This window comes from Sphaeramia orbicularis, chromosome 12 (assembly GCF_902148855.1).
Source record: "Sphaeramia orbicularis chromosome 12, fSphaOr1.1, whole genome shotgun sequence".
In the NCBI taxonomy this organism is placed as follows: Eukaryota; Metazoa; Chordata; class Actinopteri; order Kurtiformes; family Apogonidae; genus Sphaeramia; species Sphaeramia orbicularis.
The window spans coordinates 21325505-21338911 of record NC_043968.1 but is presented as its reverse complement, the minus strand read 5'-3'; the positions used below and the strand labels follow the sequence as shown (position 1 = coordinate 21338911).

General features: G+C 35.0%; 2 protein-coding genes across 2 annotated transcripts in view; both read right to left on the bottom strand.

Moving 5' to 3' along the window:
- Positions 1-154: 154 nt before the first annotated feature.
- Positions 155-3848, bottom strand: dpm2 (dolichyl-phosphate mannosyltransferase subunit 2, regulatory). Its single transcript, XM_030150521.1, has 4 exons — positions 3773-3848; positions 2002-2091; positions 1760-1862; positions 155-1624 (listed from the first exon to the last, which is right to left on the bottom strand). Exons 1-4 carry the CDS (start codon positions 3773-3775, stop codon positions 1569-1571), a joined length of 252 nt encoding a protein of 83 aa, XP_030006381.1. The 5' UTR covers positions 3776-3848; the 3' UTR covers positions 155-1568.
- A 2018-nt stretch (positions 3849-5866) lies between these two features.
- eeig1b (estrogen-induced osteoclastogenesis regulator 1b) overlaps positions 5867-13407 on the bottom strand; it is a 23628-nt gene continuing 16087 nt past the window's right edge. Inside the window, exons 8-12 of the mRNA XM_030149860.1 lie at positions 12639-12740; positions 12314-12527; positions 11158-11279; positions 10986-11055; positions 5867-10894 (exon numbers count right to left, since the gene is read on the bottom strand). Coding sequence (XP_030005720.1) covers positions 10849-10894; positions 10986-11055; positions 11158-11279; positions 12314-12527; positions 12639-12740 — 554 coding nt within the window. The 3' untranslated portion in view covers positions 5867-10848. The remainder of the gene's footprint in view (positions 10895-10985; positions 11056-11157; positions 11280-12313; positions 12528-12638; positions 12741-13407) is intronic.

Genomic DNA, 13407 nt, shown 5'->3' with positions numbered 1-13407 from the left:
AGATATATAGAAAGCTGGCTTTTCAAACAATTTCATGAGCCAAGAGTTGCTTTTCGAGGTTACTATTACAGAACCATTACATTTATACTCATTTACTTCCACAATTCATTAAGTTTCTCAGTAAAACTAAAAATTAATTAGACATATTCACATCTCCCAAAATGAACATTTTATTGAATACAGAGCAAACTGGCCATTGCACATTTTGGGCCAGATGCCAGAGACAAAATTTACAATTTACATTATTCACATCCTATAAAAATGGACTCCTATACAGCATGTTATAGTATTTACAGACTTATCATTTTTTCTGAGAATATTACACATCCTGAAAATCTATTTTGGACGTCAGCCTCTTAATATGAGCATTAGGCTGGAAAACATTTAAATTCAACAATTTTCTGCCAATTTTAGAACAGTTTTGTTCCTGTATTTGCTGTTTTTCTGTGGGACTCATGCAGAAAGTCACGTTACAGCAGTTTTTAATTTTAAACTAATGGTAACAACATAAGCAAGTAAACCACTCCCTGACTCTATCTTTGATGTTTGGTCATGAATAATAAATGTTATTGATAGTTTCTAAATTAAGTCTGACCTTATTTCCACACAGTATATTTCCACCCTCTGTCTAACTACATTAAAGTCAATTACATGGAAAATCAAAAGTGACAACATGCGGACACTGGTTCCCACTTGCAATGAAGAAGAAACACTAAAGTAGAGCAGAAGTCATTTTCAAATGTGTTCGTCTATTAAATATCACATTTTTATACACTATATGTAATCAATATGAATTCCTGTAATTCAATCTTCTTCTTTCAATAAGAACAAACACAGTGACTCATCAAATGATGTCAGCATTCAGCTGATATCTGACTCAGTTTTTTAAAAACATTACATATTTCAAAAAAATCTTACTTGAAATAGCTGAGAAAAACTATCTTAAATGACAAGACACTCATCTGAGGAAGTAGACAAAGTCTACATGGTGTTTCAAGCACATTCCTATTCAGTGTCTATATTCATTTAAGTGTTGTTTTGATACTGATAATACACCACCACTGGGAGGTGCCAAAGTCAGATGTTTTCAACTCCACACACAGTTTCTATAAAGTTTCAAATTGGCTGAACTGAAAATTTGACCAAGGAAAAAAATTCCATTACATTGATTGATTTATTTTTTTTTTTGACAAAAATATTTCTGTGAGAGTGAACATAATCTGTTCAAAAGGATCAAGTGAATAATTCAGTCAGAACTTGTTTTTTATGCAGATGTTCTGTGTAATGTCTTCACTTATTTTCTGACTCACTGGTGGTGATGTGTTTTTGATAATCTGGTCTGGTTGTTTATAATTGATGCTGAATGTCTTCACTATGTCCACTGGATTTGGTGTGTCAATCAATAGCAATCCATTAAATATTTTTTTGAGCATAAATATTTTTCACAATCTGTTCAGGACAGAAGTCTGATTTTTGCTTATGCTTAAACATTAAGAGACTACGCAATTCAAGATCTAGGATATTGTGTGCTCCAGCCCTCAGTGGTCTCTGTGTTGTTCGTTGTCCACTTAGTCCACTTTCTTTGGCTTTCGATTCTTCCACATGACAACTGCAGTGAAGGCTCCTGTGTATGACAAGTATGGTAAGAATTCTGAAGATGCATTCATATACTTTATTAAATTTGACATGTAACAGATAAGCGTGTTTGACTGGAAAGTCTTTGTTGAAAGCTAATTGTGTCTTTCACCCTGTGACTGACCTATGCAAAGGAGCAGTACTACAGCTGCAATACCAGGCAGAATGACTGAGTACTCCCGAGAAAGAAAATACTTGTGTAGTACATGATCACTGTCCACAAAAGGCTGCAAAACAAAAAAAAAATCACTGTATTATATTTTGCTTACACAAAGCAAACGTTCAGTTCATTTTTAATCATTTTTTACTATAAAAGGGACCAACGAGCGGTACAAGAGCATCTCGCTTTTGGTTGTTTATACTTACCAGGACGATGACCCAGACAGAGTAGTATGTGAACAGCACAAGGCTGAAGACTACAAGACTCATGCCAACGGCTTGATCCACTCCTGTCGCCTGAAACAAAACAAAGGAGCACGAGGAACATGAAATATAGTCTGTTACACATATGATCTAAAAACATCAAATTATAATTATAATATAACTATCTATGAATGTGGGAAGAACAGAATGTGAGAAGAACAGATATTTACAAGACTCAGCTGACTTCCTCATCTGTAAGATTTTTACAAAGAACAGGGCTCAATTTTGATTCTCATTCCAATGCCTAATAATGACAAATAATTTAAAAATATTACTTATTAAGTTACTTCAGTGTTCTATGAAATAAAGCTCATTTTACACTGAAGACAAAGCGTTGAAGCACCACACAGTTGCTGTGTCAACAATAGTTTTATACCAAGTTGTTGGTGTATTGATAGTTTACATTTGGTTTCATAAAGATAGAAACCAATACTTAAAGTGACTGGTGCTTTCTTCACAAACAAATGATCCCAGTTTCTTCTACAAAGTGAGATATATAGATGAATTAAACAGTGGTATTGGTGATATCTATTTTCTGAGAATCAGCATCACAGCTGATAAAGTCAGAACATCTCTATTTACTATTCAGATACTGAGTAAATTTTGGTCAAAATACACTGTAAATTGTGAAAATTTGACAATAAAAAGTGAGATAAACATCAGCACCTGCACACCTGGTGGGAGATGAAGAGGGCAAACTTTGAACATGTATTTTCTTAAAAATATTAACTAAAATATATTTTGAAGAGAGCAAAAAGCCAATAAATGGCAAATGAGTATATGAGTATTTATTTTGTAAATTTAACCATTTTATTTCCATAGCATCATAGAAAAATGAAAGGTGAAACCCATGCTAAGAGTTTTCAACCTCATTTTAAGGCTCCACTAGGAATATTACTCATTTTATTTATTACATTTTATTGCATCTGAGTGTAGTGTAGAATCTAGTTGCCTCAAATACCGTCACATACCTGTGAATTGTAGAGAAATGCACATCAGGTGACAGATGACACCTGCATAACTCAGTCAAAATCCAGGGCGGTCATCCCTGTTGAGCTTTTTTTTTTTTTTTTTTTTGTACACTTCACTCCTGCTCAATATTACAACATGTCAGACTCCATTCAAATATATAGAGCTAACTGCTGATTTTTTTTTTTTTTTTTTTAATAAATAAATGTGCCACAACTTTCAGTACATTGTATGACTGAACAGCGTCCCCTTGTATTAAATGAACTTAAGTGAATAAACAGTGTCTGCAGACTTGACTGTTTCTGACGTGACAGGCTGATGCAGGAAAGTCTGACCGACAGTAAACTAAAGATACAACTAAATAAAGTTTCTAAAATCAAAAAGGTGTTCAGATTCATTGATGATTTTAACAAAAACGGGCGCATTTTAAGGTTGAATAGCTATATTTTATCGAGTTAGCACAGGCCATGGGTAAGTTATCTGCTCGTATCACTTCAACTTGTTAATAACTCCAATCAGAAAATTAAAATATAAAACATTTAAGACTAAAATACATATATTCTAATCTGTTTAGCCCCTGGTTCGTCTGTATGTTCCCGTGTAGACTCGACTATAAAATACAATAACCTCTCGTTAACCCACACAGTCTTCTTCTGGTGAAATTATCCATTTTCTATCTCATGAAGTATAGTTGTACGGATCTATCTACTGAATTGTCGTGTTTTAATCAGCTTATGTTTCTTACCATTTCTAACAGATGATGTTTGCTGACGTTTCCTGTACTGTCTTCTTCTTCCTAGTGTCAAATCCGGCTCAACTCATTAATTCAGGGTCTGTGCTGCCCCCTATAGGTCACACCAGGAACACCAGGCAACTTCATCCACAAACGATGAAGAGGTCAGATAATACATTTAACCCAGAAAGACCCAGTACCACTTCTGTGTCAGTTCCCATATGCATTTTTCTCTCTATTTAATCTTTCCAAAGGGATTTATCACCATTTGATATAATATTATTCTCAGGGTTTTTTTTTTTTTTTTTTGCACTTTTTCAGTGATAATCAGGTACTTTCTCCTATTTAATTCACTGATCACATAGATGTTCATAAAAGCTCAGAATAAAGTTGAGGGTTATTATATATCAGAAAAAGAACAAAGTGAAGAAAAAGTGACTTTTTCAGCAAAGATATCGCTAACTAAGTAAAAAAAAAACAAAAAAAAAAACAAGTGTCGCCATCCACTGTCATTTGTCAAACTCCTTAGGTTTTGCTGGTGAAACAATATTCACTAGGAAGCCTCTGAATGTCTAAATGGGTCATATCTGATGACCATGAAAAGATGACAAACTGCATTTGACACTAATTATTTCCGTACATTAGTAGAATTAGTGAATCAACAGTTATTAAATATTTTAGATCAGTAGATGCTTTTGGTCACCAGTGAATGTTTGGGTCTTTATGGGTTAATAACAGAACTACTATTACTATAAATTCTAATACCCCATCAGAAATGATATATTAAATGTTTAAGTATATCTGGAATAGGTGTACATGTGTTACATGTAGCCTGCCACTTTGGCAGGAGGAAACTAGAGTCAGAATCATCTTTATTGGCCAAATTTATGCACGAAAACAAGGAATTTTATCCTTAACTCTCACCTACTAATATATTCATAGAAATATAGAATTAAATTTTAAAAAATATATGGTAAAAAAAACAAAGCTTTTTCCCAAAACTGTACGAATAATGTAATTATATCAATATATTATTATGTCTGTGGATTATTATTAGTGACAGACTATCTCGTAATGAGTAGACTGAAGCCGGTCAAACTATAGATTATCTAATGTTTGTCTTATAAATCTGCAGCAGTGCTTACAAAGTGGTTGTATGTTTTGTTTGTTAAATGTTGTATCACTGATCTAAAAGGAATCCAGTAGGCCAGTTACATGTATTTCAGTAAGTTGTACAGTATTTCTTCTATAAAGTTTAGGGTAGTAGAAATATAAATATTGAGCTCCAAACTATCAATTAAAATCAGTGGTGATGACAAGTATTTTTGAAGCATGTTGCACTGATCACAGCTTTATGATTAAAAATTAGCAAGGATTTCATAATATATTTGCACTGCAATATTCAGTTTGTTTAGTATTTAGTGAGTTGAGCCAGGGTGAGCATGACTTTAGACTGCACAGCCAAAAATCATTTGAAATAATAGGTGTAGGTCTTGTCTTAGAGGTTGTCCATGAAGTTTTTTTTTTACTGGTGATAATTGGTTTTGTACATTTTTGTTTTGAATATCTGGATACATTGTATTGTTATGCACCATAAATGTGATATCTTTTAATATATACATAAGCACCTGATATCAACCTAAAAAAAATAACCGTCCATTTTCATATAATTGGGACACGTATTGATATTATCTTTGCACTTTAACTTTGTATCATATTTATACTGGGACACATCACAACTACAGCTTGTAGGATTTCAAATTCTCATTGATTACAAACATTATCATGATAAAAATGTTCATGTCAGTTGCTGTCAATAATTATATTGATAAATACCAAATCAGCATGTCTTCTAAGTTTAAAGGCTGTCTACAGTTAGAACATTTAAAAATTATAATAATAAAAAATGTCAACAATGAGTAAAATTAAGTAAAAACAAGCTCAAATAACAAAGTGAACCCCAAAAAATGTGTTTACTGTAATGATAATGATAAATTATTGCAGTGTAAATCTTCTGATAACATTTGTCACTTTGGATTTTGACGTCATTCAACAGCATGTGGTGAATATCAGTCATGTGTAAATAAAATCACACCAAAGACAAAATGAAAATGATTCCAGTTTTCCATTTTATTTGTTACATGTTTTTGCAAGTCATAATTTAAGGCTCTTCAGCGCTGGTTTTGTTAATATATGTGCAGTTACTTAATGGACATATGATCTCAACTCTTGATGTAACTTTCACATACTGTATTTTTTGGTCTTGTGACACCAAGTTGAAAATTAGTTTTCTTTGGAGCAACAAACTTTCAGAAAACACATTAAAAATAGAATGATTTTTACCACTCCAAGTGTTCCAATAAAATATTAATTTACATATAGATATTTATTAATCATATACATTTGTAAGTTTAAGGAGGTTTAATTACAGAACCACAGTGGAAACATTGTCAGAGGTTTTTCCCAAAAAGCTTATACATTTCTTATAATTTTATTTATTTTTTTCACATGTAAAGGTTCAGTTTATGTTTCATATGATTAAGATCTTTTTTTAACCAGAACCTCTATAATATGTAAATTAAATTAGCAACACTGCAGCAAATGCAGTATAATCATAATCTAATGAAGCAAAAATCCCTTTAAATTCAACCAAACCCTTTCACCTCATGCAAAAAAGCAATTAGTTGTATACAGGTAGTTAATAAGTTTACAGGCTACACATAGTCAAGTACAAAGGAAGAGAACAAAGAAGAGAATGAATCACAGTAGCAGACGATTCACCGACACAACTGTTTCCTTTAGTGTATGAGTTCTCCATCTCACCAAACAATGACAATGTTAAGTTTTGCATACATCCCTGTACATTAACTGTAGACCAGCCCGCTGGTCTGAAAAGCAAAATAAAGAAGTGAACAAATGTTGGAGGAGACGACAAGTCAAAGTACAAAGAACCTGTTCAAATGCAATGGTTTCAAAGCTTCACATGGAATTAAGTTAAACACCTTTGGTCCATCCACTCACAGTGGTGTACAAACTGAAAACTACTTCCCCCTCCAAGTACTTGTATCTCTAAATGCTGTAGATGCAACATCGCACTGAAATCAGGTGACTTTGCATATTTCTACGTGATTCAAACACCTGTGCAGAAATATAAGCATTGCTTTAAAAGTTGAATGTAGCTGATACTAAAAGTTGATGCAAAGATAACAAAAAATAAAAACCTCAATATTAACCCTCAAAGGCTTTAACAGCCGCCAGCGACCAAAAGCATCTACTGATCTCACATGTTTAAGAACTTCTGATCCATTAATCCTATCAATATAGTAATTCAGGTAAAATGCAATTTCTCGGCTTTTTAGTGGTATCAGATATGAACCAATTGGAAGTTCAGAGGCTTTACAGTGAACATGGAAACACTGTCATGTGATTCACTTAAAAAAGCATGTTATTTGATAAATGGCAGTGGCTGTAGATGCTTGTTTTTGAGCTCAATTAATGATATTTTGTTGAAAAAGTTAATTGATTTCTCAGGTTATCTCTGTTGTAATATAATAATCTTTGACTAAACACTGAGCTTTCATGAAAATAAACATGGTTACTACATTTAATGTAGGAAAATATTGAGTTTTCATTGAAAAATGCAGAGGATAAGATAATGAATGAATGATAAATCACATAGGAAAGGTTAAACGTACAGAAAAATTCATTTGAAAGTCACCACAAAAATAGTTTTTGGTCTTTAAGTGTTAAAAATGTACCCTCTCATTACTACCGTATGAGTTAGTTCTACCCCGTATTTTCCCTGTTGTACTGCTGTGTTTTCGGAACATAATCTGAAAAACAGACACTTCTAGTTTGCAATATTTCTATTCAGACATGCATGGCCCGCACACATCTTCAGAAAAAAAGCACAGAAACACAAACATACAGCACCAACACAGAGAATTAACATAAACATTACAGCAGACAAACAGACACACTGTATAAACGGGTGGCACGGGGGTGAGGATGTGCTGTACATTGTCAGTACAACAGGCGCTTTGTGCTCCTGCAGCTGTGTGACTGACCTCACAGCGGCCGATACACCAACACCAGAGCTGTCACTGTCAGCTCCGAACACAAACCTCTCAATTAACAGAGACATAGCAGGAATCTGCTCCTCACATAACAGTTTCATGGATATTGCGGCTCGCCTCAGCGCATAAAAACCGCTCAAAATGTCAAAGTGCAAATGTGTGCTGATCAAATTTGATATTTTAGCAACCAGAGGTGAAAAAGTAGGCAGACTCTGATACTTCCCAAAGAAAATACTCTGGAAATACTAAAGTTCTTTCAAAAAGTACTGTAGCAAAAGTAAAATGTCATTCTGTTGCATATATTCTTTTTATATTATATTTTGTGCATAAAAAATCTCCCAAATTACTCTTAGAACTGCCTGATAAAACAGCCAAAATAAAAATTAAAAGAAACATATTCAGTCCATTATTACATATAACTGAGGAAATGTTTATGTGAGTATGATAAATGGTCTGTGATGAAAATACTACCTTCTAAATTAGAGATGAATCATTGTTTTCAGCTCTATTTAAAACTGTCAGATGAATACTGTGAAGTAAAACGCATATTATTTTCCTCTGAAACATTTAGTCTCTTTACTGTTTAGTATTTCATGAGGCTACAGGATAAGTTTACCCCCAAGTGGACAAATGATGACTATTAAAATTTCTTGTTTCTTGCAAGTGTCTCCATAAAACCCCACTGTTTGCTCCCTGCTCTCCACCAAACAGCACTGACACATTTAGCTAAACGTCCAGTGAGGAGTAGGGGTAAATGGAGTGTTAGTATTTAACTCATATTCTATAATGGGGATCGAAACACCTAAAAAGTACACACATAAATGATCCTGTGTGGTTCTGTGTCAGCTGACTGTGGTATTAGGAAAATACTTGCAAGGATGGCATATGTTGTGTTTCCCTCATGTAGCCAAAAAAAATAAGTTATGCAGCTTTGGATAGTACTGGGCAATAAAATAATAAAGTTTTCTCTTCTATGTCTTATCTTAACTACATAAGGTATGCAGATTCCAATTCTGAAATCGTAATCTCTCCAAGGTAATATTGGATCACCAATGAGTTCTCCAATTCTAGCTTTGCAAAAGATTTTTTCTTTCAGGAATTGAATCATTTTAATTCTGATCACTTTATAGAACTAAAACACTGGTGGATGTGCTGATAATGAATACATACTGATTTGTGCTTAAGTCAAAATCCTGACATGCTGGAGAAATTCTGATTTCAGACTTCCATTAGCAACCTTGATTTTGGTCAATACTATCATTTTTCTCCCAGAATTCACCATTGTTGACCAGTGTAATTTGTCCGTTGAGTATTTCAGTGTAACATAATTTAACAGCTCTCCTGTTCATAGATTCCTACTTTCTTTGTTTGGTTTGCATGTGTGTATATTGGGACACAGATTTTAGTATCTGACCAAGAATTTTAAAATGTTTCTCAGTGAATATGTTGAGGTAAGCACACCTACACAACATGTTACATTCCTATTAGTTTACAAGCATATTAACACCCTGTGAGTGGTTACATACTTAGTGAAAGCAGACAGTGGACAGTTTCATATGGCCAGCCATATGAACGCACGCTTAACTGATGTGTTATTGGAGTAACCTTTGATTGATAAATCACATTTTATCCTTTACCAAGACCCCAGGCCTTGATATGAGACACAGAAAAGAATAAAGATATTTAGACAAGCAGACATCATGAAGTCATTTCAGACACCTATCACATCTCCATTATCTTTTAGTGGTTTCTATAATATTCCTCCTCCAACAATAGATGTGTGCAAAATAGTAGAACTGGTACATACATACAGTGATCAAATAGAATAAAATAAATGAAAAAAGCTTCTGTTCCAGTTCTAGGCTGATTGATTAGGTCTGCACAGAGGCAGTACGAGCCTCTGATGGCACCGTGTTCAGTGGGTCCTCTTCAACAAGTTCAGTCAAAAATACCTGTGTCTAGACATTACTTCTTACCAGTGGACAATCATACATTAAAGTAAAACACTGGCTATGATAAATCAACACTGGTATTGACTCTGTTGTACCATCAGCTGAATGAATACCAGTTCCTATAATAAACTCAGAAATTCTAAAACTCACAAGTTGACAAGGACCTCCGAAACACACATTTTAGTCAGTGATGCACTACAATTCCCACAATGCAGTGGCTTTTTGGGTATCGTTCAAGTATTGTGTACACTGGTTTTTCAGACTGGTCCCTTGTTTAGTAAATAATGAAACTCCATTCAGTCTGAATTTGGAGGATATTTCAATGTCTTTTGGGAGGCTCAGGAGTCACTGACCTGCATGACCTGCCTGTCCTCCTCAAAAGTATTAAACTGTACAGAAAACGTTTGATTTCATGGAAAGTTCACAATTGATGGGCACCAGTGATTCGTTTGAGACACCCAATGTAAAGAAAAACCTCTAGAGTTATGGATTACTGTAAATTCTCAAGTAGGAGCTGGCACTCAGGCAAACAGAGACCCGTTATACTACTTACATTTGACATATTGTTCCCTACAGAGTGTTTCCAAATAAGTGTCAGGGAGTGAAAAGTAATTAGCGTGCATGAATATCATAAAACTACTTATTTATGCCTTAAATTTAACTAGCCCAGCACATAAAGTAACAGGATGTTGACGACTGTGCGAAGTGACAGGGAAAAATGGCAGAATAGCACAATAATATTAGAGCCGCTCCATGTGAAATATTATGAAATCAGAGGCCTGCCTCCTGTGAAATCCTCTAGTTCAGTTCTTTGGTCCATTCTTTACTATATATAAATAAAGGCCGGTCCACTATTTGAGAAAATACAGTAATCATGTTAGACAATGTACCGACCACCACCAAATGTACACCTACACATGAGCCCTATTTTATAGGTTATATCTATATCATAGTAGTCTTATATCCAGTCATGTGTCCTGATGACAAACATGCACATACTGGTGCGGTCACAGACAATCAGATGTCATTGGAGCATTTAAACCAGAGCGAAGTCTGTGTCTCAGTGTGTCTCGATCACCACAGGCTCAAATATACCTGGTGTCACTCTGAAAAAAACAAAGAAATGCACTTATTTTAACGTACATAACAGTGCTGGTTAAAATAAATAAAAACAGAGGAGAATCATGAATGCTGTACCTGTTGGTGAGATGTGTCCCACTCAGGGCAGTCGTACCATCTTTACTTACAAACAATCTCAAGTTGCTGTCTGAAATGGAAAAAGGAACCAAAGAGGAGGGATTATCACTTAATACTTGATACTAAAATGTTCTGTTGTGACTAAATTTCCAAAATTGTCTCATTGTGTTACCTTCATTGTTGCTGCTGTCGGAGAAGTTCTGGCTCTGAACAATCTTCTCCACAATTTGGCCAGCGTCAATGCGGGTGTCATCCACACAGCTGTGCTGCTTCTCCACAGTGTCCTTCTTCCTCCTGTCATTGGACAAGATTAAATACAAGATTAATTAACATGTACCACATTTAGCTTGCAACAGTGTTGTGCATAAAGACGAGCTAGTCATCATCAAAGTAACACACATGAAAATACTACAGTCAACCCTCCACTAAGCTTTATACATATCTGTTTTATGTATAAAATGTGAACGCATGGTACATGTAAATAAAATGTGTCTCTTCTGTGTCAGTTCTTGCCATGTGTTTATCATGCCATGCTCATACGGTGAAGATGATGAAAATACAGTTTAAAAAAAAACAAGTACTACCATCTGTAATAGCAGATAGATATAGGAAAGCACATCCTCAAATGTAAAATATGACTTGAATATACTTTGAATAATGATATGAGATAACAGAAAGCAAATAAACACTGGTGCAGCTCATTGTTAGATTTTAATTGATCTTCATCCTCTGCAGTTTTATTTATGCTGTTATTTTTTGTTATTACACTATTATATATGTGTACAGAGATTTGTGTGTCTTGGGCACATGTCCCACATATGAAAAAGTACAAATAAAATTAGATGCCTAGGCCTTAAATGTGTGGTAACAGACTTCATCAAAATGACAAAAACTTAATACTACTGTTTAAGCGCTGTCTTGACTAGAAGGTTTGTGATTTGAGCACAACATTAATAGTAAACTGGATTATCTATGGATCACACATGTGTAATACAAGTTTCTCTGCAAAGGCCACATGACTACAGATGAATATTTATATTTTAAGTGGGAGCAGAGTCGTAAAATTTGGAAGAATCTCTCTACAGCTCTATGTCTCAGCTCATCCCCTCTCCAACTGAGGCCCTTTCACATGACCAAACACACTCCTTCTCTCACAAAGGAATGAATCCTTGGAGAATTTAAAGCATGTAAGTTTTACACATGCCTGGGATTCAACCCCGTGCTTTTATCGGTGTAAGGGAGCCCAGACATGCCTCAGTGTGGCATGAACAGATGAAAATCCTCGACTTTCACACGGACAAGCCAACCCTGCAGGTGCGCTTATCTACCTGGAGGATCTGTTGGTCATGAGGGCAGCTGCAGACGGTGGAGGAGGTCTATCTGGTTTGGTGGGAGTCGCTTGTCTGTGTATCTCGGTGGGGGTGGAGGGAGGTGGCTGGGCGGCGTGGGCCAACCCGCAGGAGACGCTGCTGCTGGAGGAGGCGTTACGATGGTGACTTAGGTCAGTCAGGCTGGATGAACGAGAGTGACCTGTGCTGTAGCCTGAGAAAGGGAATGTAAGGACAGTAAAGTGATTTGAGTTTTAACCTGCATGGACAAATCAGAGTATCTTTTTCAATGGCATCCAATTAACAACTCATCAGAATGTGTGACCTGATATCTTGCTGTGTTGGCTGGCATAACTGGAACTACGGACATGACCGGTGTGAAAGACCTCATCTGGGCTGGACACACTTTCTCCCTCTTCAGGCAGCCCTGCATGCAAACACATAACAAACAAACAATGACGCCTGAATGCATGATATGCTCCAAATGGAGACTTTACTGGTGCAATAGTTATTCAGTGAAATAAGAATAAACCATTTTCATAAAAATGGGGTCAAAACTAAACCTACAGTTTCTGGTAAAAATGCATGCTCCGATGTGCTACTTTTAACACTGATGAATACATGTGAAAACATTTCAATGTTGTACACTGTCAATGTGGGTCAGTTTTAGGTCATTTGTAAACTACTGAGTAAATTAGTATAATTCCCTGCTCAAATGTGGTCAAGTGGTAAAAGTAGAAGCATAAAGTAACATGAAATAGATATGCTTAGGTAAAGCAGATGTATGTCAGATTTGTGCTCATGCATTCCACCTCTAGCATTATGAAAATATCTCATATTTTATTTTAGTTTATTTTAGTTTATTTTACCATGTTTACTTCATTTTTATGTATTTTACTCTGCCAAAAGAAAAAAGTTCACTAATCCAATGGGGATCCCTAATCTAAGTTTAGGCAAAGCAGAATTAATGTTAGTCAGTTTCACCAACTAAGTCAAGCAGCGTTCATTATTTTTCCATTTTTTTCAGATGTGAAAGAATTAAATAATGTGTCATGAAAAAAAAAACATATTAGACGATTATGTAATAAACTGCA